Source organism: Xiphophorus hellerii, chromosome 22, assembly GCF_003331165.1.
Source record: "Xiphophorus hellerii strain 12219 chromosome 22, Xiphophorus_hellerii-4.1, whole genome shotgun sequence".
Lineage (NCBI taxonomy): Eukaryota > Metazoa > Chordata > Actinopteri > Cyprinodontiformes > Poeciliidae > Xiphophorus > Xiphophorus hellerii.
In genome coordinates this window covers 18,934,051-18,959,726 of record NC_045693.1, presented here as the reverse complement: position 1 = coordinate 18,959,726, position 25,676 = coordinate 18,934,051, and the positions used below count along the sequence as shown (strand labels likewise).

The 25,676-nt window shown below is 39.8% G+C and overlaps 1 protein-coding gene across 2 annotated transcripts in view; it reads right to left on the bottom strand.

Moving 5' to 3' along the window:
* Positions 1 to 25,676, bottom strand: part of adam12b (ADAM metallopeptidase domain 12b) — a 91,744-nt gene that overhangs the window by 38,877 nt on the left and 27,191 nt on the right. For both annotated transcript variants that reach the window (XM_032553456.1, XM_032553457.1), the window contains exons 4-10: positions 9,253 to 9,331; positions 6,037 to 6,113; positions 5,115 to 5,304; positions 3,288 to 3,353; positions 2,423 to 2,494; positions 1,899 to 2,068; positions 1,595 to 1,679 (exon numbers count right to left, since the gene is read on the bottom strand). In XM_032553456.1, the coding sequence (XP_032409347.1) occupies positions 1,595 to 1,679; positions 1,899 to 2,068; positions 2,423 to 2,494; positions 3,288 to 3,353; positions 5,115 to 5,304; positions 6,037 to 6,113; positions 9,253 to 9,331 (739 nt within the window). The remainder of the gene's footprint in view (positions 1 to 1,594; positions 1,680 to 1,898; positions 2,069 to 2,422; positions 2,495 to 3,287; positions 3,354 to 5,114; positions 5,305 to 6,036; positions 6,114 to 9,252; positions 9,332 to 25,676) is intronic.

The following is a 25,676-nucleotide window of genomic DNA, read 5'->3' as shown; positions in this document are numbered from 1 at the left end:
TTCCTAAAAGAGGGATGGACGGAGTCGGTCAGTCAGGATATTCTCTTATCCTTCGTTCCCCCGGGCGAGGGTTCTTCACAGTACCTTAGCCGTACCTACGACTGCCCTCTTCTGGACTGAGGTGTCAAATATGTCTCCAGGTATTTATTGGATGGAACTGTCACAACTTTAAAAGGCTATTCCACTTTTCTTTTTTCTTTTTTTTGTATTGCGATAGGTCGGTATTTGAGCCTCACTTTTTCAAAAACGAGTCAGTCGTAAAACGAAATTTCTTTCATGGTGACGTTTTGAAAATCAGTTCAGAATGGTGTCTCCTTTGGATAAATGCAGTATGTATTGCATGGTTTTGAAGATTAAAAAGTTAATCTGCAAAACCACAATGGGAGTGGGGTGGGGAGAGACCACCAACCCACCACTGTATATCTTACTGTATTGTGGTTCTCTGGGACTTACATGACAAAATCACATGCTTCCTTTGTAAGCAGAGTCATCAGTCAAATGCTGAGGCCAAGCTGAGCCACTTCCTGCTCTGATTAAAGAGCAGCGTCATGGGAGCTGCACCCCGCCTCCAAACAGGAAGGATGGGAAAACTCTCTGCAGCCTTTGCCATATTCGTCAGTGTGGCGTTCCTCTAAGTTGCATGAGACTGGTCTGAGAACTAATAACATTCAGATGAGTGAAATGGCAGAAAGCCATTGATCACTATAAAGCAGGGATCTGGTTCTTTAGTGATGGTGGATGGCCTAACCATATTTCTGACATGATTTCTATCCCCTTGGGGGAAAAAAATACATACAAGATCTGGGGCAGAACACATGGTGCAGTATGGCTTGAGAAATAGATCATTTCCTCCCTGCCCTCCTACTGCTTATTTGGCCTTTTAATCCCAATACAGACCATCTGCTGTATGCAAGTAATGGGGGGAAGACAAACATCTGGAAAATCCTCATCCAGCCAGCAGAAATCCCATTCATTGATGGGGTGTACACATCTCGTCTTAGTCATAATGGCATTGGGCTGATAACCACTTTGTGATTTGGCACCAGTCTCAACACCTAGTAGCAAATATACATTGTGTAGTGACACTCTGGTAGAGGTGATGCACAGTTGCGTATACGAATCCATTTTGATTCCAACGTGTGCTCTGCGAAAGAGGCAAAATAAACAATTCATCAGTTCTCATAAAAATGTAAATGCAGTTGTGTTCAAAAGCCACCGGCTTTAATTTGCCAAAGTGCTCCGTGAGATCGACATCCAGACGCTTGTCCGCTGCTTCGACACAAAATCCAACTCGTTCCGGGCGGCTGTTGCCTTGCTATCTCACAGCCCGACTGAAGGATTTGGAAATTAGCGCTTATTCTTTATGTATGTGAGGGTGAAATAATGTCAAAGCTGTAAGCCAGCACACACATCATTCTGTTATTAATCATGACGTCCTTCAGGACCCTTAAGCGTCTCTGTAGCAAACAACAAACACCTCGGCTCGTGTAAATCACAGCTGGATCGTGTTAGGCTGCTGAATCTGGACAAAACCTCCTCTAATACAGACCGTGCAGGAAAAAGTTGGGGTCAAGGGATGGTGCTTTATACTCACCATGACAATGCCTCCAGACTGCTCCACTGTGCACATGCTCATAATGGGCGCCATGCCGATAGTGGTGCCCTGGAAGTAAACGCCGCTGCAAAGTAACATAGAGGTAGAGAAGTGTGTTTTAGTCTTTTGCAGAACAGATGGTGTTTACACAGCCCTAATGTGCTTAAAGAGCCAGATTTTCTTGTAATCTCTACTCACTGCATTTGTCTAATTCTCACCTTTTTTGGACAGTTTTTCATTCTCATAAGGCTTTGATTATTGACTGAGAATTAACATTTTTTTCCACTTTTCATGTTAGGGTTACCTTATGAGCTGAGCGTTGTCGTGAGGCTTCTGGGGCAGAAGCTTCACCTTCCTCCAGTCTAGGAACTCGTGTAAGGTGGTGAAGGGATCTTGAGTGATGGGACATTTATCGGAGTCACTCCACACCTCCAGACCCACCAAAGCCACCCTGATGTTGAGCGCCCTGTAAAACTGAGGAGGATGGCGCAAAATAAAGTCATATTTAAGTTTTCAATGTCCTAAACGCAATAATTTGTGTTTGCCTTCAGTTGCGTATTATGTAAATCATAAAAATACACTTTTTTTACACAATCAGAGTATGTCTTTTCCATTTCTATATCAGTGCTTCCCTAAAATAAATCCATCTGCCTACTGCGCGGACTAGCAATAGATACGCAGCTCTGGCTCAGGTCGTAGGCAGCTGCTTTAACTAGAAATTAATATATCACGCCGTCCCTTCTCATTAATCTCTGCTGCCAACAAAATTTCTATTTTAAAAAAAGTGATTTATTCCTCACCCACAAAGGGGGGGAGAACATGTTTTACCTTGTCCACATAATTGGCTATCTCTGCAAGCCGCTGTTTGACTTTCTCCAAGTCTCTCCCCTGTTTCTGGAACTGAAAAAAAAAAAAAAAAAGACAGCATGTTAGCCATGGGACAAATTTACATTTGCAAGAAGCCGGTGCTTCGTGATAACATAATGGAGGTCATCATTTTATGATCTACAAACTATGAAATACCACAGCACACACGCAAATGCAGGATTTCACATTAATGGTTGCTTAAAATATTTAAATATTCCAAGTTTGTGTTTTTTTTTACTCTGTGTGTTAAGTATGTTATCAAGCTGTGACCATCTGGATCTAGAAAAATCCCCCAGCATTACAGAGACGAATGGCACGACTGCAGGGAGCAGGTCTACTGGCAGACGTAACACAGCATTAAAGCTTTGGACGCAAACTGGAGAAAAGTCCCACTGTCTGTTTCCACCCTGCCGTGGATCCACCTGCACTTCAAATCTGAGCAGCACGTTAAATCCCTAACATTTTTTGCAATTCCCTTTCTTTCCATTCAAGTCAATGGCATCAGCAGAGAGATAAGAGGAGGAAACCATCACAATGAGCTCGTCCTCGCTTACGGGGTACTCTCCTATATCCTTGTCCTGTTTCCTGTCTGCCCTGCTGAGGAACTGAAAACAGACGTTCCTGCTGGCAATAAAAAAAAAATCTGCTGCCATAGGACCACAGTGGGTTATTGCACACTCACCACATTTAGCAGCTTCCAGAGAGAGACCTGCTCTACATCTACAGCAGCTTACTGTGCTTCTTTATGTTTATAGCATGAGGGCATGCTGGGTTTTCAAAGCATTGTGGCTGAATGGTGTCAGGCAGAGAAGAGTAGGCACATTACCTCTCTGTTGTCTGCGACGATAATCAGCTCCACGTATTTGGTCGTCTTCTGAGCATGCCTTTTATGCTGAGGAAGAACAATGAAAGAGGAATGCTAAAAGTTAGAAAAGCACTGCAATTTGAAAGTTTGGCTTGCAGGCTACACCTTGGATTTCTTAAAGCCTGCAGCATCTGAAAAGCTGTTTCTGTATGAATAATGGAAATGCAGTTTTTGGCTTTCTTGTCGTGAGAGGACTGATATCTGTCTTCTGTCTGTAAGGGGAACATGAAGCTAGTTATTGGGGTGAGTCTACATAGGTGAATTTGAATAATTGTTAAAAATGATACAGATTTGAGCTGCATCTTTAATTTCAAAGGCGATAACATGCTTTATATTTTTTTCATTCAATTTTTGTATGAAAAATTGAATGAAATTCAATTCAAATTCAATTTTCGTTCCATTCATGGAACAATAAATAGCTTAATTTTTTCTTCTTACTTTCCATAAATGTGAACTGGTTTATTTCTAAACTAAAAAAAAAAAAGGTTCTTCAATTTTTGTTTGAAAGAAATACATTTATTCCCAAGGAGCTCAGAATACATTCCTGTATTGATGACTCAGTTTTTATGTGGCTGTAGACACATATTAATGTAAAGACAAGGGCAAAAATTTTGCCGAGTTAGATAAAACGCAAAATCTGTGGGACGGTTGGCGTTCCTCAGCAGGTCTGACTTGTTCTGCATTTGCTGTAAATCCATTCATTTGCATTTGAGTACCAAACACCTGGAAGCCAGGCAGGAGTCCAAGCAATTAGTCTTAGGTTTAAATTGGACAGAAATGTTGCAAAGGTGTAATTTATTTTATCTAAAAGAGACACTCCAGGGGAACTGGCTTGGATATTAGGCATGTGTTGTGCAATGTTTTGCATTATGTCCTACTTGTAATTCTAGGAACATTCTTCAAGAAGTTCCTAACGTTACAAGGAACTTCTTGAAGTTCTTGAAATCTCAATAGTTGCTTCCATTGAGACCTAAGCAATAAAGATCAGGTCCATTAGTGTGAAATAGGACAAAGCCTTTGGAAAAAGCATTCTCTGTGTAACTATACAAAACTGCTTAATTACATTGCATTACTTAATAAAAAAAAAAATCAGTGATGAACTATTAGGGCAAGCGACAGGTAGGACTGGAAGAAATGGGTGTTGGGCAGCTTTAATCAAGGTTGACAGCAACTGGTTGAGATTAATTGTTTTGCTCTTGGAGAAAGTTCCCTTAAAGTTTTGTCTCTGAGGAAGGTTTCTGCTTCTGGATTGCATTTTTTTTATTGATGCCGAAAAGAGTTTTAAACTGTATAAAGAAAAAAAAAAAAAGCTCAAATGCAAATGAAAAAGTCTTGAAGTTGAACTCGTTTCCATACAAAACCCCATATTTTCAGGCAGACCCTGTTCTGTTCTATGAACCCCTAAACTGAGATACTGTATAAATCTGGGTTCATTAAGTTCCGCATGAGGGTTAGTCTCACTTACTGCCTCAAATGGAGTTTTTAATGTTTGGAAATACAAGCAGATGGATGCTGCACCTGCTCCATGCAAATTATCGGCCAAATGTTCTGCACGGGCCCTTGATTCTGGGCTCCTAACACGAATGAAATGAGTGTTAAATCCAAAGCTATCCCCAAAGGAACCTTTCCAAATCCGTGTGATAGCCAACACGCTCGTCCTTGGTCAAATGCCTAATATCTAATCATAAGCTCAATAGTAGTTTTGTCAGGGATATTTGATGATGAAATACTACAAAAATAATGATTTAAGACCTTTGGTTTGCAATAAAAACAACACTGTGAACTCACCCTTGTGTGAAAGGACTGGAAAGGGCTTTTGATGTGGCTTTCAGGGGCAACAGAGGACAAATTAAAGCCATGGCCACAGGCTCCAGGGGTCACTTTGAGCTCTTCCACTCGGTAAATGAAGTGGGCCCCAGCGCCGTGGCCAGACACAGGCTCGATAATAAATGTCTTGTTTTCAAGTGCAACAAAGCCTCTGTGGAAAGAACATCCCAAGTAAGAAAACAAAACTTCAAAGCATGAGCACTTTCTTAAATGCTGGAATTGATTGAATGTGGCTGTCTCTAATGGAACAACTGAGGCTGCTCTTTGTCTACAATCTCACTTTTCCTGAGGCTACGGAAAAAAAAAAAAAAATCTGAATTGTGTTTTTATTGAGCCACATGTTGCTGTGGTTAAAACTTATGACTTTGTAGATAAAAGCTCTACCATGCACGCAAATCAACTGATGCAGTAAAAGGTGGGATGCTGTATATAAACTTTTTTTCTTTTTTTTTTCTCCCAAATGTAATTTCAACTTTCAAGCTGACACACAAAACGTTTCATGTCATGAGCGGCTCCTGTGTTGAGAAAAGCAATCGGTCTGTTTCAAAGCTAAGTAATTCGAGGGGATGATAAAGCTGTGAATTTTACAACTCTGTAAATACGCCCTACAAAAAGACTGCAGAGTGTGATTCATCATTAGCAACAGGCAGATGCAAATTACTGTCAAAACGAGAGCAAATGCACCATAAACGCCTCGGTGACAAAAACGTTTGTGTGACAATTTTACTCCGTAGTTCACCGACAACAGCCTTAAGGGAAGCTTAAGAATGATTGACTGCCGCGCCGGTGACTTAAGTAACTCCAAACTCTGCAGCAGCACATAGGACTGAAAGGGCAGCTTTAAGTTGCATCTTGAATGTAAAACGATTCAAGCGTCGCTCACCGGAGTCCCAAGCAGGCACTGAGGGTTACATCAGAGTTGGGATGCTCCCTCACTTCGCCGTGGTAGTAGCAGTTGTTCTAAAAGAGATCAACAGACATAACATTTTGGAGAGAAAACACTTTACTCAAATCTCACTGGATATCATAAAGGGCGTCGAACTTTTCCACATTTATCAGACAAAACAAAGTGAAATAGTAAGACCAGATTCTCCTACATGAGCTACAACTCATGTACAACTCATGAGTGTCAAATCCATTTCATTCTGTTATCTCGTCTTAGTTAATGCTGTGAGTAAAGGCGCCTGAATAGTTAGATGGTGTTTGTCTATCACAACAGTGATTTTATAAACATGGTGTTTGCGTTTAAAACTTGACAAAAAGTGAAAGAGTTCAACAAGTAATAACATGAGTTGCAGCTCATGTGGGAGAATCTGGGCTTGTTAGTAGGACAAGAACCTATTGGAGGATTGAGACTATTGGCCAGTGGTTTATCTTCTAACAGGACATTGACACTGAGCTACAATGGAACAATCGAGATCCAACGAAGCTAATCCATTGCTAGTCCATTGCAAAAACTATTTCAAATCATGTATAATTTTGTTTTGTCTAATAAATGTGGAAAAGTTCGACACGCTTTGTGAAAGTTTGACTCCCTTTATGATTCACTTTTGAAAAAAAATTAGAATGGCAGAAAAGGTGTTTGTCATTTCCTTTAGTGATGCGGTTGCCTCTGCTTGACTTCAAAAGAGCTAAAGAGTAAAAGACAAAATGACATGATGCTTATGCTGCCATACTCATGTTCCTCTCAATTAGCCTGTTCTGTAGAGCAGATTCTCTTCCTCTCCTTCTCCTCACAATCAGGCACTTTGAAATTAATACAGCCAACACAGTTGAAGGGAGGAGCAGGAAAGCTGACATGCGTGTGAGGCGACAGTAATATGCTAATAGTTTATCCTGCATCTTTCCATCAGTCATCTAGTGGAAGCAAAAGGGCTACCCACATCAAAGAAACAATGTTTGCTTAACATGGAAAAAGAAATACGACTTAATGTCTCACAGTAAATATCTATCTTGGTTTTTTAACTTTGTATAAATCCAGATTTGTTAGTCCTTGAGGTTAAACCTGACAGCTTGTCTGAGAGGGAGTAAGACCAAAGTCGACTTCTGCCATTTGAAAATAACCCCAGTGCTAAAAGCATTATACCACTTGATGTGAGTGTTGTTTTATGAACCAATAAATCAGACATGTTTGCACCGGGCACTTATTTACAGAATGGATGCTGGGGTTTTATGCAGGAATGTAACGTCAATATTCTTCCTATGTGAAACACGTACTAAAAACCAAAGGTGCTAAGCATCTCCAGTGGAAGTAGAACATAAAAGTAAAACAATTAACATTTTTTGTTTACATTATCTCACTTTTCTATTAGGTAACTGTTGGTACCATTACCTCCTATCTCTGTTTACTGTGTAAATAAATGAGTTTGCATAATTAATGTCTAGTGAAAACATGAAAGTAGTTCAAAGATTCATAGAATGGAGTTTGCATAAACAGAAAAGATATTTGTTGTTTCAAGATAGTTGAAGTCCGCTTTAGTTTTGACCAACTAATCTGAATTTATTCTTAATGTGGACCAAGTAAGTTATTAAGAGCTTTTTAACTGAACTATCCCTCTAATTTCTGCCACCAAGTAAGATCTCCATTTCCCCATCTAAGATACCCTCATTCAGAGGAAACACTTCTGTTTGAAAAGCTAAGTGGAGGTTAGTGATTCAGGTGCTGCTGTAATGACACCCATTAGTATAAAAGTATTACAGCCACAAAGGCTCTGCTCAGCTTGACCCAGATTAGCTCAGCTCTCCAAAAGAAGAAGAAGAAAAAAAAACATCAGGCAGATTGTTTTTCAAGAGGTGCAAAAGGAAACTTGACCTCCGACCCCCATCTTGGCTCAACCTTTTTGAAGTCAGAGCAGGAGGCTTTTGGATAATTACAGTTTCTTCTTACATCGGACCAGTTCAGACTGAGGCTGAAAAATGTCCAAGCGGGGAGCAGGATGTGATGGGCAAACGAGTCCGACGCAGTATGAATCCCATCATTAGAGAAGTATTTCTAGCACATGTTTGAAACACGCACCAACACTGTGTTGTTAGGAGAAGCTTTAAGCAATAACGGCTGCAGTGGGACTGCTGCATTGTCTTTGGAAGCTTCTTCCTAGCTTTAAGGGGTGAAATATTTTTGCTAGTTTATGAACATATTACTTCCTTTTACTGATTCCAAAAATTAATATGTGACTGGTGACCTTTGCTGAAAGGTTGTGTTTTATGAAGCCCATTTTATACAACACAGCATGTCAGACGCTTGCACCATCCATCAATTGAATATAAACCGCGAAAGAGAGATAGTATGTCTCTGTGCGGGGAAATGAAACTTTGTGTATGGCATTCACGGCTAAACTACAAAACTGCTGCTTCAAGCTGTGCGCGACCTGTTAAAATGTCCTCACAGCTGTTCACTCAAACACAGGCATTTCAGTCCAACTGAGACACAAAAGGCCAACAGACAAAATGTTGTTATAAAGCAGGACTTGTGAATGCCATAAATCACAGGTTTCTGTAACGCCAAAGAACTGTTTCTCCCCCGTCGAATGGTATTAATAAAAACAATATGGAGCCAAGGAAGGTGAAATATCACCAGAGAACAATAGTTTGGCTCTATTATGTGAGCTGATTTCAATCAGCCAAGTACCTCAGTGAGTAAACTTGACAAGTACCATCAATTCAAAATGAAGAACCATTTTTTATTTATATTCAACTCAACAAAAAAAAAAAACCTCAGTCAAGCAGAGCAAAACAAGCGCTTCGAGCTAAAAGAGGATTTCATGACAAATCCTGATGGCGATGCTGGCTGAAAAACAACAAGCATGAAACACAGCTTATCGTCAAATAGGCCACACAATATCTACACCATGTCCAGTTTGCAACAGCTGGGAAGATGGGGGCGTCCCATTGCACATGTTAAGTCCATTTGAATTAAGAATGCAGAATTTTTAGTATGCTTTATCTAAAAGGATTTCCTTCAACCGCCTGTCACCACCAAAAAAAAAAAGAAAACAAACAAAAAAACATCTGTCTTTTTGAACATTTTTCGACAATGTCTCTACTGAGCATTGCACCATGTCAACTTGATGTGACCACAAGCCCTGGAGTTTCAGCGTACCGTGACGTTGTGAGTACCAGTGACTGCACTTCCATCCTCCCTGTAATGTGTCTCGGTGTAGTGGCTCGCAAAAAGACCCCTGAGAAGAGAAAGGAAAAGAAAGAGAACAAAAATAAGTTGCTAAAAATATAAAGTTGAAATTACCAGGAATAACATATATATATATATATATATATATATATATATATATATATATGTGTGTGTTTGTGTGTGTGTGTGTGTGTGTTATTTCTGTTCCAAAAATCATTTTACTGGTAAAACAGCATTTAGAAAAATGTGAAACATAAGTAAATCCCAATGCAAAGGGCTATAGTATTTTCAAAAATAGATATTTTTTTCTGTTGCAACAAAGTTTTTTAAGGTGCACCTACTTAAACATGGTAACGTAGCCTCCATAATGTCTGGAAATCTCTCACAAAAATTACATTTTCAGAAAAAAAAAAAAAACAACTTGTTAATGTGCACATGCCAAATGGATTTGTGTTTCCAGTGACACAGAAAAGGAATATAATGAGCCCTTCACACTGGCGAAGCTAATCTATGGAGGAGCTCAGATACAAAACACAGCCACATTGAGAATAACACCTTACAACATTGTGACTATAAAATGACTTAAGTCTTGGATTTAAGGGACTAGCAACCTCTACTGGGTGCAAAGCCCCTCTCGCCCAATGAGCACTGGAGATGAGCACCAGCCCACCTATGTCCCTGCACGGATAAGCAGGCACAGACAATGGAAGAACCAACCCAAACCTGAAGGAAAAGGACCCGACACAGTTTATGCTTCAGCAAGGACACGTGGTCCAAGCACTGAGTAAACAGCCAGACCACTGAAGTGACTGCAGCAGTTATTTGTCACAATAAAGTTTATTAGGTGAGTATGATATTGCTAAACCGAGCTAAACAAGGAATGATGATGTGTAGACACTTTCAACGTTAGACAGGTTTTTAATCCAATTATTTTGGCGAAACAGATGTTTAACAAATATGACGGCTGATATATCTGTGACCATCAGATTAATAGCATTCTTGAGAATTAGTCTTTTGTCACAAATTGTGAACTACAAAGTTTACAATAGAAAGCTTTTCAACACCTTTGTAGGGTTGTGATTTGTTACGTCTCCAAGCTACTGCTCTCAGACAATATTTTTTTCTGACTTCCTCCTTCTAACTAGATAAATAAATGTGCAAATCAATATAACATAAAAGAAAGTCAAATTAAAGACCAAACTTAATGCTGCAACTCTTCAGCTTAATCGTAGCAGCCTTGTGCTTTTATTTTTGCCACACTTTTGAATTTTAGTCATGCAAATTAATATAACCATGGTGACCTAAAAACCAGGACACAAAGTTGTGAACATAATAAGATATGACCTTTAAGTGTGCTTAATTTTCAGCATATTCCTTATGTGTTCTTGAGTCCTCTGGCCTTCAGAAAGAGTCAAATCATCGCTTTAGCATTAATCTTGTGCATGTGCTTGTCCGTGGACAAACTGTAAAACCATGTTTATGTATTTTCTCCCTCCTCAGGGCATGAACAGATGGACACAGAGAGCCCCACCCCGAGCGTTGGCAACAGGACTGGAGGAACACCCATAGTTTGCAGCTGCATAATCACAGTGACATCAGGCATGATGATTTCCGGATGTGTGCGTTAATGACAAAATACACAGGAGAGGTGAAAAAAATTAAACAACGAAAGATGGACAGCCAAAACTAGACTGAAGGGGTTATTATGCAGTCAGCTGTAGTTTGTTGAGAGCTAAGCAGAACTCGCAGACAGAAGAGGAGACGGAGAGGATTTAGGAGCTGGTATGCAAAGGGAATCACAGATATCCCTCAAAGCTGCTTCATCCAAAACAGCTTCAGTGTCCCAAAAAAAAACAGCATTAGATGAAACTAGATTATTCCAACAAATCGCTTTTTTTAGACTTCTGGACCGGTTAATATCTTTGCTGTATATTTAAAGCTCTATTTTAAACGTCATGTTTGGAATAGGATCAGTCATTTGCAGTCCAAGCATTAACACATTTAACTTTATTAAATACTTAGTGTGACCTTAATGGGCTTAATCGTCTCGTTAGCAACCCCTAAACCAAATCTGATAACCCTAACAGTCAGTAATCACTTTGATGAGCACTGTATAAGTCTCATTAAATATACATCGACACATCTGAGCTTAAGCATAAGTTTGAAAAGACCAACGTCTAAAAATAATCCAGTTGAAAACAGAGATAAACAGAGCTTTGACAAAAATTACTCATAGATATTTAACCTAAAAAAGGGAAAATCAGAAAACCTCTATTAGTAGTAAAGATGGGATTTGTGTCACTTTGGTTAATTCCAAGCAAATGCTCATGTTGGGAAAGCCAGCTTAGGGCAGCACGGTTGGTCGTGACAGACTACAGGCCGGAGAGGCATGGCAGGATTTATACGATGGAATCTCCCTGTAATCAACCCTTTGGCAAGGGTACATAGAGTTTATTGGGGCCACGGATGTCTATGGTGGGTTTGTAAAGAGTTTCCTCTGGCCTCTCTGCTTGTACTTCAGCTCTGCGGTGTGGAACTGTGTTTTATGTCACTGGGGATCAGATGTTTATGGTTCCCATTTGCTCTAATGTTGCCCCTATCCAGCACTTCTGTAGACATTATTAAATCGGAGTTGCTGGACCAGTGCAAACCTTTTAAATGGGACATGGTTTTTGTTGCAGTTCAGCATGTGTTGGAAAAAGAGGAAATAAGCAAAAATAACTAATCCAGAGTCATCCACACTTTAAATCAGTAATGCTTTCTTTAAGATGCTTTAAGGAACACTCTCTCAGTTTCTGATTGCTGTAAGGGTAATTACCTGCCTGCATATCCGTCTCTGTCAGGATGAACATGCAGCCAATCAATTCTAATTTAGACTGAAGACACATTATGAATAAAGGCCTGAAAATTACCCAATTTCTAAGCAGAAAACTGGCATAATTTTCATTTTCTTTGAACTATTTTTTTTTTCTTTACGAGACAGGAGATGGAATTTATGAACGGCATTAAAAATCCTCACGGCTTGATGGATTTGCAAAGCTTTTGCTTCTTGTTTATTTGTGTCAACATCACTCTATATTTTCTTATTGTGTGAACTATAGAGTAACTTAATCTCAGTTATTTGAGTTGTACAGCAAATTATTGTCATACTCTAGCCATGGCAAATTTTGTGCCAAGCTGTTCAAGTAAATTACTCTTTTACTCAGTAGCAAAGCTCACACTGAACATATTTGAAAATCCAATCTTTGAGTACACTTATTTGTTGGGCAAAACACAAAAATATGGTATTTAATTTTCTTATTTTTTAATAAAATTATGGATGGATATCTGTAATTCTCTTGTCGAAACTTTGTACAACCACGCTGCCAATAGGACAGAACTTATTCTTCAATAAGATTTCACAAGGTTAGGGCAAACAGAGAGGGATGTTTGACCATTTGTTTTTGCATAATCTCTCCATCCTCCTCTCTCTTTAGCCACCCACAGGTTTTTAATAGGATTTTAGTCTGGAGACTGCAGTGAGTCATATAAGAAGAAGGTTGACTTAGTTTCTGGAAAAATTGCTTCATTTCTCAACTGGTCATGTGTTTCGGATTTAGTCGTTAACCTGCTGAATGACCAAATGACAATGCGTTTTTAATTAAAAGTGGAGTTTATGATTGTTTTTGTTTAAAACTCACCACTTTGAATCTCGTATTTCAAAGAGATCACAAAGCAGTGTGGGAAGCAGGCCACGTCAACAAACTTCCTTTGATTATATCTGTGATAGTAGTAGTTTTTTTTTTTGTTTTGTTTTTCTGACATACCTGTAGAAAAGCTGCCTGGTCTGTGGTTAGTCTAGTGCAAGGGTCCTCAAGTCTGGGGCCCGAAGGCTGGCGTCCTGCAACGTTTAGATGTGCACCTGGCCCAAAACACCTGAATCAAATGACTGGATCACCTACTAAGTGCAGTCAAATCTTCCTAATGGAATAATTATTTGACTCAGTCGTGAAGAACGCACATGGTTGGAGGTACAAACTGTGTTTTTGCCAACTGAATGAATGCATTCAAATTAAATGCTGCATTTTTCCAGAGAGTGACATAATGCTACTTTAAATTAAAGGCACATTTCTTGAAGTTGATTTCCGCATCTTTACCAATGGACCGAGTAAATTGCATTCTCATTTCAACACAGAAAGTCCTATCTTTATTACCGTCTCTTCTCTTCAATAGCTACAACAAATTTTCCGAATTGGCACAAGGAAGCGAATGTTAGTCCACATTTCTCATTAAGAAATGGTTAAGCTCTAACTTAAATTTGAAGCTTTCAAAGAACTGTTTTTACATTAAGGAGTGATTTACACATGCAGAGCAGGGTCACCAGATCAGGGTTAATTTTACATTCTCTACGTCTATTTTGGTTTTGCTTTCATTATGGCAGTTCTTTGAGGTTTTTTTGTCAAAAAACTCATTGGTGTTGTTTTTAAAAGCAAAGTGAAAACTGAGGTAAGTTGTTTCTCTTTTTGCCGCAGACTCACCACAAGATGGAACAGCACTACCTTCAACATTTTCTTAAAGTAATGGATGAAAGTCTTTTCATTAGGCAAAGGAGCTGAGGATAAAAAAAATCATCATCATATACTGTAGATGCATATATCAAGACGCTCTATAAAATATTCACAATTTTTGCCTACTGGCAATTAATGACTCTTTTTGGATGATGACATCCATACTGATTAACGGTTATGGTTTAATTTAAAAGCTCAGCTGTTTTTGTTTTTTTTTCTTTGCTTGTTTCTGTTTTTGCTGCCAACCTTAATGTGCTGCTTTTCCTTAGGAGGCAAGTTTGAACCATGCTAGAACACTAACTCAAGGTAAATTCACAAAGCAACACTACATGCCCACTTTTCATGCTTTGTTTTCATGTTTTCCACGGGCTATCTACTGCGTTCCTGCAAAACGAATGACGACACATTTGACTCGACAAATGCAAATAAAAAAGATCTCCGTCAAGGTGAGAGCATGTGATCCCACCTTTGCCAACAGTCGTCCTCTCTTTGGACACAAGTGGTTTGAGAGGTAGTGAGACGTATTTCCTTACATCCAAACATCTTAAAACCTTTAAAGAATCAGCAGCTCATCTGGATTTCACATGAACTTCTTCATTATTTCTCTGATTAATGCTCCATTTCCTAGGCCTTTATGTTTGGGTGAAGACCCATCTCTTAGTATGTTTACAAACTCTTTTCAGTTTTAGATGATGGATTAAACAGTTTTCTGTAAGATGGAAGCTTATAAGATTGATAGATTGATTGATTGATTGATTGATTGGATGCAAATCCACGCCACACTTAAGTTTTTAACAAGATATATCACATTCCCCCCATTAGATAAATATGTAATACTTTGTTGCGGTCTATCATGTAAAATCCTGATAAAATCCAGTGAGGTTTGTAGTTGCACTGTGATAAATGTTTATAATACTCTCATGATATTAGCACTTTTGCAAAGGCACTGAAACTAAGCACTTCATAAACAAATTATAAAATCTGCAGGTGAGTCATTTCTCATGCATAAAGAATTTGAATCATTCCATACAAAAATACCCCGACATTTATATAATAGTCTCTATTTATCAATAGGACTCATTGCCTCTGAATGTGCACATTGTTCATTAAGCATGGTCTCACGTCTAATTAACAATGCACCATTAGTGGCCCAGGTTAATTGTGATAAATGGCAGGCTCATTAGGAGCTTCCTTTGGGAGGCAGCAAATGCAGTTATTTGCCTTAAAAATAATCCCCCATTTCTTTAATTCCACACCTCACAAATAGCTCCTCAGAGCTCATTTAACTTGTCTGGAAATTAATTTACCACATAAACTATTGATTGTGGCTAGTAAACAGATGATGTTTATGTCGTCTGTTTATACATTTAAATATGATTAAATATTTGGAGGCAGATAAATCATTCACACCCTCTGTGCAGTGAAATTCATAAAGTAACTTAAATGGTTGCTGCAAAACTGCTTTCCTAGCTATTAATACTAGTAATGCTAAAGTTCACACTATTCAGCATGAGGATAGCAGAAAAAAAAAAAAAACTCATTAAAGCGTAGCAGAGTGAGTCCTCCTTCCCATCTCTTTTGCATAAAACAAACTGACAGATCTGACCTGCTGCCATATCCAAAATTATGGCAGCAAGAACTGAACAAAACACATGCTTTTATGAGTCCAATTTGAAGAACACATCGAATCTTGTAGACACTGATTCGCTACAACAGCATAATCATTGAAGCTTGCTTGCTCAAACGCATCAGTGTGCCTCTCATCATCTCTCTCTCTCTCTCTCCCTAGCATTCAGACTGTACAATGTTCAGTGCACATATAAGGTGCAGAGGCATATTTACATATCTGTGGAGCTGCACCCCATGTAATTCACCATTACATGAATCTCTTTGAGCATGAAACCATTTGAGAGGAATGTGACTCCTCTCTGCTTCCTTTGAAGACTGTTAACTTCAGCGATTTCATTTAAGCTCCTCTTTCCCCCCACAGGCCTAACCCAGAGCCTTCCTATATGGCTGCTACTTATGTTAGCATATGTCATTTTAAAATAAGTCTTCCCTAGTACAAGGGAGTGAGATCAAGAGGAGCGGAGTATCTGAAGAGGTGTGGCTGAAAAAGTCTAATTCTATTTCTGCATACAGCTGCACTCCAAATTGATTTACATACATCTCAGTGTCCTCTCAGCTTATCCTCAACTGTGGTGGGTGCACCAGGGTGCGTAAAGCTGGCCAAACCACAGCAAAGTGAAAAGAGACAAGGATGAAGACCAAAAGAGCAGAGGAACTGAGGCTAAAAAAGAAAACTAAAAATGTAAAGACATAGACATATGGTAGCGCTCTATTATTTGAGTCAATGTTCAACCTTTCTGTTTCTTTAATTATATGTAAGCAAGAGGAAAATCAGATACTGGGATGTAAAACTTCCAATTAGATTTACTCATACAAATAGAAAAAAAAAATCCAACATTGCTTTTGTGAGACCGCTGAGGTTTGGAAAATCTGGATGCAGTTCTTGGAATAAATGCAGAGTCATCCCTCCTTCTGTACCCCCACCTTCACACAGAACCACACTACATACTCTAAATACTCAACACCCCCACCCACCATTGGAAAAAGAGGAAACACCCACCATTCTACAAAAGCTGTAACTTTATACTATGTGAAAAATATATACACACACACGCAGACCCCCCGCACACACCCACCCACACACACATATATATACAGCTCTGGAAAAAAATTAAGAGACCACTGAAAATGATCAGTTTCTCTGATTTTACTTTTTATAGAGATATGTTTGAGTAAAATGAACATTGTTCTTTTATTCTATGAACTACTGACAACATGTCTCCGAAATTCCAAGCAACAATTTAGTATTTATTTGCAGAAAATGAGAAATAACAAAAAAGATGCAGTGCTTCCAGACCTCAAATAATGAAAAGAAAACAAGTTCATATTAATTTAAAAACAACAATACTAATGTTTTAACTCAGGAAGAGTTCAGAAATCAATATTTGGTGGCTCCAGCCTTGTACGACCTTTAAAATTTTGGCTTATTTGTCTGTGTGCATCACACTGATGTGTAAGAGTGTGTGTTATGTACTTGGTACAACAGGAGTTGCTAAGCAAGTTGCTAAATTGTTAAGTTGCAGCACAATGCAAGAAAACTCTACTGGGGTGTAACTGACCTGTTTTCATCCTAATAGGAACCTTCATGCCACCCTGGGCACAGAGCCATACTGCTTACAATCAAAAACCCTGCCACTGCATCGATCAATGCAAATCTGTGAAATATATGTTAATTTCTGTAAAAAGCGTCGACCAAATTAGCTGACCAGCTGACTGACCAAACAAGAGTCCTGGCTGCTACTAGCAAGGCTGAAAAGTCACATTAATGAGAGCAGAAGAAAACTCCTTAGAAACCCTCCAGCAGGCAGCAGATGAATATCAAACAAGCAAGCTGCTGAGGGAAGCTTATTTAAATACTAACCAAAGCAAAGTTACTGTAGCCCCATAATGAGTTGGGATCTCTTATTGCTAAGCTGAAAGTCACTCAGAAAGTATGTCATTCAGTTTTAAATCCTTCAGCAGCAACTTCACAAAGGTCCAGATTATGATGCTTGTCCTGAAATAACACTTGGATACCAGGAAAATCAAAAAAGATTAAACCCAGAGAAATGTCTATTAAATTTGCTTCAAGATATATAATAAAATAGAAGGGCACTGCGGATATTAATGTGCTAGTGACTCTGTTTCAGCCTGATTATGTTAAATTCAGATGATCAGCAGCAGAGCTCTAACTTGACCTCATTCTACTGATGCTCATATGCAAATAAAAACATCCCTTTTGCCTTTTTAGTTTCCAGGAAAAAACAAGCTTGTTCACAAACTTTAGTTTGTCTGTGTGTATAAGCTCAGGCTTGTGATCTTTATATGTGACGCTTTGCTATCACACACAAATCAATTAGTAATCACATTGATACAGAAATCCACACAGGGAGAAAGGAAGTCCTCTTCTCTTAAAAAAACAAAAAAAAACAGAGATGAGTGATAAGTCATGGCACCATGAATACGAGTGCTCTCTATTCAAAAATAACAACATCCCAAAGAACAAAACTGTATTTGATAATAAACTGCAGAGACATTTTCTTGTATCAAGCTACATCACTGAACATACAATGTTTTTCTTAAACGCTTGACTTGTTGCCGCAGAAAATGAAACTCTAGGTGGCTGTCAGTTTTGACCGGTGGACGCTCAATATTGAATGGAGAGGTATGACAATGAAATCAAGGTGGAAGTGTCTTTATTTATGTACTTCAGGCCATGTGCACACCAACACCATTACATTTGTACCCCTGAGTGGTTTACAGGAAGAAATAATGAAACAGGGGATCCCAGAAATCAAGAGAGAAACAATAATTTACACAAACCAAACACCAAAGACAATAGATACTACAAGGGCTGGACAATAAATCAACAGCAATATATATGACAATTTGCAGTGGACACATGATCAGTAACAATAGATAATACATCTAATAGAATATTCAACATGGAATATTTACTGAACTCCGATCTAGAACTGCAAAGCATTCTGGGAGATGCAGGCAGAGGAAAACTGCTCAACCTTTCACAGTGAGCAAAGCAAGGTCAGATAACCCACTCTCTTACTCTTTGGTTACCTACTAACAACTGCTGAGTAACTTGCACCACAGCAGTTTCAGGTTTGGTCGCTGTGCCTCATAGCTGCTTAAAAAGAAAAATAAACAACAGCATGGAGCAATAATCAATAATTATCGATACTGACAATTATTGATACTGACTGATGTAAAAGATTTATATTGTGATAAGTTTTTCAGCTATACCCTCCAACCCTAGATGTTCAAAATAAATATTGACATAAACCATTACAACTGAACAAGAAAAAGATCAGCCAAAAGAATAAATCAAATTTAGCATAGCTCTTCCAAGCGTTATCCCTCCTAATCTAAGCTTTTAAGCAGCCCATGTAGTACGTGTTTCCATTTTACTGCCCCGCCCTGATGAGGACACGGACCAGGAAGAAGTGAGTGCCTGTTCCACTAAAGACTTCATTTGTTAAACTCATAAGTTAAGCCAACAAAAAATTATTTAAACACAAATTTTTACTACATTCTCTTCATACAGAAAAGATGCCCAGTTCTTCTTAAAAATGCCTCTCCAAATTTCAAATAATGAACTGAAATAAACATTTTGTCTGTAACTCAATTATACATACCACACTATCAGTAATCGTATTTCAGGAACAACTCCTTTTTTTGTTACAATTGTTGAGGTACTAAAAGCAGTAGACACTGTGTGACTAATACAAAATGACAGCATCCCCATTAAAGGAGATGCTGGGAGGAAACTGATCTACCGTGGCTATTCATGCTGGACTGCAGCTCCTAACTACTGCACTGTAAAGTCAGAATTAATGCATACATTTTAATCAGTCCTGAAAGAATGAAACACAAACTCCACTGAATATTAAAATCATTTACAGAATGTCTCATCTAAGATCTTCAATGGGTCTTGGAAAACATTTTCTAATACATTTAATTGTCAGGATTAACTACCAATGAGACAGTACGACCTTCAGTATGGATACCCTAATAATAAATGAAAATGAAAACAAGTATACCATGACACAGTTAATTTTAGTAAAGCAGTTACAGTAGAACAATAAAATCATATACATATATAATTACAAAATTTAATGCATATATTCAAGTTATTATTGGCATCCAGGGGCATATGTAGACGTACTTCAGTGTGGAAACAATGCTACTTTTGTTCCAACACCAGGACTGAATGAAAATATTGCCAAATAGACAAATTTGTCTTTAATGTAAGCTAGGAAAAAGTGTAGTAGCTCCTTCCAGCCAAAGACATTTATCATGCCTTTTCTGCAAACCAAAACATTTTTACTATTCTTATCTGTAAATGTAAATAATGGTAGACTGCAGCTCAGAATAACTGCTAACATTGGTTGCAATAGTTTCTCATCCAGTAATGAAGTCTTGGTGGTCATTTAGACATCTGCATTTAATTTCATTGTGTCCTCCCCGACTGGTATGCAGTCTGCCCATAAAAAGAAACCATCCACTGCTTTTTCCCCTCTTATTGTGGTAAGAGTCGTTTTATTCATGTTTCCAGGTGTGTCTATATCGGCAATACTTTTTTTTTTTTTTTTTACAAGCACAGCCTTTTGCTGCTATAAACTGCTTAAAAGTCTTAAAGCTTGACAGCAAAATGTTGATAAAAGATAGGAGTTCCAGAAAACAAATAAAAATGCCACTAAAACACTGAACGTTTAATGCTTCAAATAAAAGCAGACTCCAGACTGAGGTTGAAGCGCTGCAGTTTGTGCGCTAGTGACATCACTCTTACTGATTTCCTCTATTCTAAACACAACAGCAACAACCACCACTGCACAGAGGCACAACAGACTTGTGAAACGTTTCTAAGCTGCTGGCTGGAATATTTACCATCTTCAAATGATTCCCACTCTGAATCATTTACTTTTTTTTTTTTACTACATTTTATTTTTCCTTAAAACTGTAAAAAGAAGTGATGTCATATTTCCCAGCTCTTCTCAAAAGTGAATGTTTTGTCAGAGTAGTAAGAGAGAAATGGCCTCATTTAAATACAGCGCCAGGAACGCAACACACAAATTCTGGTTTACCTTCTCACTGCATATGTCTACAGTATTAGTGCTGACTCAACCTGCTCATCTAATGTAAAGTTAGCCCCTGGAAATTGTGTCCTGTACACACAGTGCACCACCAAGGCTCTCGTATTTACTGCTCAGAGCTTACACAGCTAAATGCTACACTCCTGGTAATATAAAACATGCGGCCGTTGATGGCTGCATGAATTTTTATCAGTCAAACAACTAGGTTCAGTATTTTGCTGTGGCGCAACGTGATGGTGGGAGTAACTCAATAATCTTGGAGGCAACATCAGCAACATGAGCAGGCAGTGAACCATAAAATCTTAATATTGTAAGCTATTAGTGTAATACTCACTCGATGCATGTTTGATCATTGTTGTCACTGATGCAAACACCATCTTCACTCGTGCGTGAAAGTCAACCTAAACAATCCCTTGGTAGAAGGATGGAAAGTGTTCTCTACTTCTATGGAGAAAGAAAACCAAACATTTGCAGGTTCATCTATTTGTTTTAGTATATCTAGAATATCTAGGATGTTATTTATTATTCTGCGATGCCACAGAATGCCACAGGTGCAAACTTAAATGTATTTTATTTGGGATTTAATGTCCAAAAAGAAGCAAATTGCTGTGGATAGTTGTGAAGTGGAAGGCCATTCATGCATACATTTTTTTTACAAGACAGTAAAAGTGTGGGGTATGATATATTCATATGAATATATTCAGTCCACTAATTGTGAAGGTACATGTAAAAAAATTAGAACACCATTTTTTGTCACTAATTTCAGAAAGTGAAACCCATATATAAATCAGTATAGTATGAAATATTTCAAGCCATTAGTTTTTTGTAATTTTGACCATTTGGGTCACAGATGAAGAATTGCATTCTTTGAACTTTCCCACTCTTTCATAAAGGCCAGATTTGTGGGAACTTAGTTGTTTTGACAACACATTTCCCCACCTGAGCTGTGGATTTCTCAGCTCATCAAGTGTTAGTAACCACTTCCTGACTGTTTCTCTCTTTGACCAGTCAGCTTATTTTGACTGCCGTGTTATGGTAGATCTTCAGTTGGGCCATGCTATTTCCATTTTAGTGAGATGCTCAAAACATGGGATATGGTTTTATAACATAACCCTATTTAGGGCGAGGGCCGAAAAAGTGTACATTTGGGGGGAAAAAAGGGCCTTTTTCTAAAAATTCTGGAGGTCTAACCCTGGGTCGTAGGGTTACGGGGTCAATCTCTAAAAATCCGGTTATCCCTCGTTACCCCCGTGACCCACCCTACCGATTTTTAAGACCCCCGGTCTCCCCGTGAGAGACCCCCAAACAGGACAAACTTTTCACAAAAATCATGGATTTTGCTCCCTCGTGGCAAGATTCGCTGTAGTAACGTGTTTCTGCCACCAGAGGGCATCGTTGCCATCTCGGTGTTTCTCTCAATGGGGAAAACTGCCACTTGGGTACCGGACCCGAACTTGCCACTTGGGTAGTCCGTCAATGGGGGCTTGCCAACTGGGTATTCTTATCCATACAACTGACACTTTGTCACATTTTCACTCCATGGGGCTTGCCAAATGGGTGTTTATGCCTATGGGGGTGTTGCCACCTGGGTATTCGAGAACATGGGGGTTGCCACCTGGGTATTCGTGAACATGGGGCTTGCCACTTGGGGACCAGGGCAGATCATGGAGCTCACTTACCCAGGGATAGGGCACCCAAAGCCCGCATGGAGGTTGGGTGACAGACCCCTTGGACCTCCAGAGAACCAGGGGGGGGACTCATGGAGCTCCTTTACCCAGGGACAGGGCACCATGGGGCTTGCCACCTGGGTGTTTATTGCCACTTGGGGGACCAACACTTAAGCACCATTCGAACCTGGGGACCCAGACTTAAGCCAAATGGGTGTTTAGGACTATGGGGGTCTTGCCACTTGGGGGACGGACCCACACTTAAGCACCCTTCGAACCTGGGTACCCCACACTTAAGCACCCCTACGCGGACTACACCCACCAGCCCGCACGGCCCAGAGTCTCGTGCCCCTGGTAAGGCTCCCTTTGTGGACATGGCTTGCCACCTGGGTGTTTATGCCTATGGGAGGGTTGCCACCTGGGTATTCGAGTACATGGGGCTTGCCACCTGGGTGTTTATGTCCATGGGGGCTTGCCACCTGGGTGTTTATGCCTATGGGAGGGTTGCCACCTGGGTATTCGAGTACATGGGGCTTGCCACCTGGGTGTTTATGTCCATGGGGGCTTGCCACCTGGGTGTTTATGCCTATGGGAGGGTTGCCACCTGGGTATTCGAGTACATGGGGGCTTGCCACCTGGGTGTTTATGTCCATGGGGGCTTGCCACCTGGGTGTTTATGCCTATGGGAGGGTTGCCACCTGGGTATTCGAGTACATGGGGCTTGCCACCTGGGTGTTTATGTCCATGGGGGCTTGCCACCTGGGTGTTTATGCCTATGGGAGGGTTGCCACCTGGGTATTCGAGTACATGGGGCTTGCCACCTGGGTGTTTATGTCCATGGGGGCTTGCCACCTGGGTGTTTATGCCTATGGGAGGGTTGCCACCTGGGTATTCGAGTACATGGGGCTTGCCACCTGGGTGTTTATGTCCATGGGGGCTTGCCACCTGGGTGTTTATGCCTATGGGAGGGTTGCCACCTGGGTATTCGAGTACATGGGGGCTTGCCACCTGGGTGTTTATGTCCATGGGGGCTTGCCACTTGGGGGACCAAGACTTAAGGACCCTCCGAACCTGGGTACCCCACACTTAAGCACCCCTACGCGGACTACACCCACCAGCCCGCACGGCCCAGAGTCTCGTGCCCCTGGTAAGGGTCCCTTTGTGGACATGGCTTGCCACTTGGGTTTTCGGCACTATAAATGCTCTGCCATCTGGGCACACTGACCCTGGCTTCCCCCGTGGCACAATGGTTAAGGCTGGTGCCTCCCACCCGGCAGAGCCTGGTTCGATACCAGCTTGGGACGCAGAGCTGCAGGACTTGCCATCCGGGTATCACTTTCAAATGCATTGATGCCAAATGGGAACCAACATTCACGGGGGCTTTAAGGGGGGGTCCCGCGCATTTATTGGGCCAAAGGTGGGCTCGGGTCATCACACACACTTGGAAGAATAAACGAAACCAGGCACAACCTCCTCTGATGACCCCCTGCTCTGGGGGGGCTTTGCCAAGGAATGGAGCACCATAACCCCGCATGGAGGTTGGGAGACAGACCCCTTGGACCTCCAGACAACCAGGGGGGACTCATGGAGCTTCTGTACCCAGGAATGGAGCACCATAACCCCGCATGGAGGTTAGGAGACAGACCCCTTGGACCTCCAGACAACCAGGGGGGACTCATGGAGCTCATTTACCCAGGGCTAGGGCACTGAAAGCCCGCATGGAGGGCAGATGAACCACCCCCATGGACCTCCAGAGAACCAGGGGGACTCATGGAGCTCAAGTACCCAGGAATGAAGCACCATAACCCTGTTGTAAACTTCTCCACATCTTTATTTCTGACCTCCTTTGTATATTTCTTGGTCTCTGTAATGCTGTTAGTTCAGTAATGTTCTGTGAGAACACTCACAAGGCCTGCAATTAAATTACAGTCAGGTGGACTCTGTTTAAATTTTGAAGGCAATCAATTGAAATGGGATTTATTTAAGAATAGAAGGGATAAAAATAAATGCAACTTTAGTTTTATTTGTGAAACATTTAAAAATTTCCCTTTTACTTCACAATTATTGTCTTCCTTGTGCTGGTCTATTGCATATTTATGGGTACAACTTGAGAAAAATATGAAGAAGTTCCAGAAATATTTGTAGGGATATGTCAAAGATGGAACTCTTTACCTTAAAATAAGGCAGAAGAATATGTGTATTGTTCCTGGCCTCCATCTTCAAATACAATAATGTTCAATGAATTGTTGAATATGACACAACTTGTCAAAGCTGACTAAGCACTCATAAGAAACACAGCGATGTTATACAGCCTAGCTGCACATCTTCATTTTACTGTATATTAGCAACAGCAAGTTCCCTGCTCAATTTCTTTTATTTTTTAAAATTAAAATTAGTGTCAAATTATCAGCTGCAAACTAATGTGCTGCAAAGACATACAACAATATTTCAGGAAAGATGTGCTATTTAAGCCTAATTAAGACAAGGTAGCTGGGAGACTGACTTTTATTTGCTGCAAATTGGAACCATCCGTTGCATTATTTACTCGGGGGTTTTTACTCAACCTTTATAAAAATAGCAAACAATGACTATTTTTTGTCATTGTTTCCCACATACTGTATTACAGGAAAACATTTCAAAACACCACATTTTCTACATTTTGTACAATTTCTCTTTAAAAACTAATTAAGAAAAGTTTCAACTTACCAACCATAAGGCTCAGAACGCAATATTTTACGCGCAAGATGACACAAGTCCCGCCTGAAAATTGTACCAAAAAAACTTTTGTAACTGCATTTTTTGAAATAGTTCTTCTGTGGCAGCACAAAAGTAAAATGTTTATTTATTACCATCCATAATAAGCTACAAAGCGGAACTAATGAGGGACTTGGAATCTTCGAGGGAGGTGGCCTATTATTATTCATTGAAAAAGAGTAAACAAATGCATAAATGTTAATGTCAGAGGGTTTCTATCGGTCCAATTAATCTATGGAGGCTCCCTTGGGCAGGTTCATTGTTCACCCATAGTGTTTGTCTTCAGGGGAAATATGCAATTAGAAGCCAAGCAGAAAAGACATTAAAGATGTCTTTCATTTTTCTTCCTGTCACGTTTATTTTTGTCCCAATCCGTTACTGTTGTTGGCCATTTTTTTTCTTTTTAAAGTAGTAATATTTTTGGACTTTTTTAAACAGTACACACAGATATTTTCTAAAACCTGTCCAGAAAGAAAAGTTTTGTATAATAAACATTTGCTCTGATTCAACACACAAATAAACCTACAGTTTTCCAGCTGAACACATAAAGTCCACTTCCATTCTTCTTTAATAAATTGCTTCACATCATTAAGCACTCTCTTTACACTTTCACGGATACTGCGCTGATTCCCCAATAAGATAATAGCACACAATCTGTCATTCTCCAGCCCATTACCCTGCAAACATGGTGGAGACGGAAGCCTTCACTT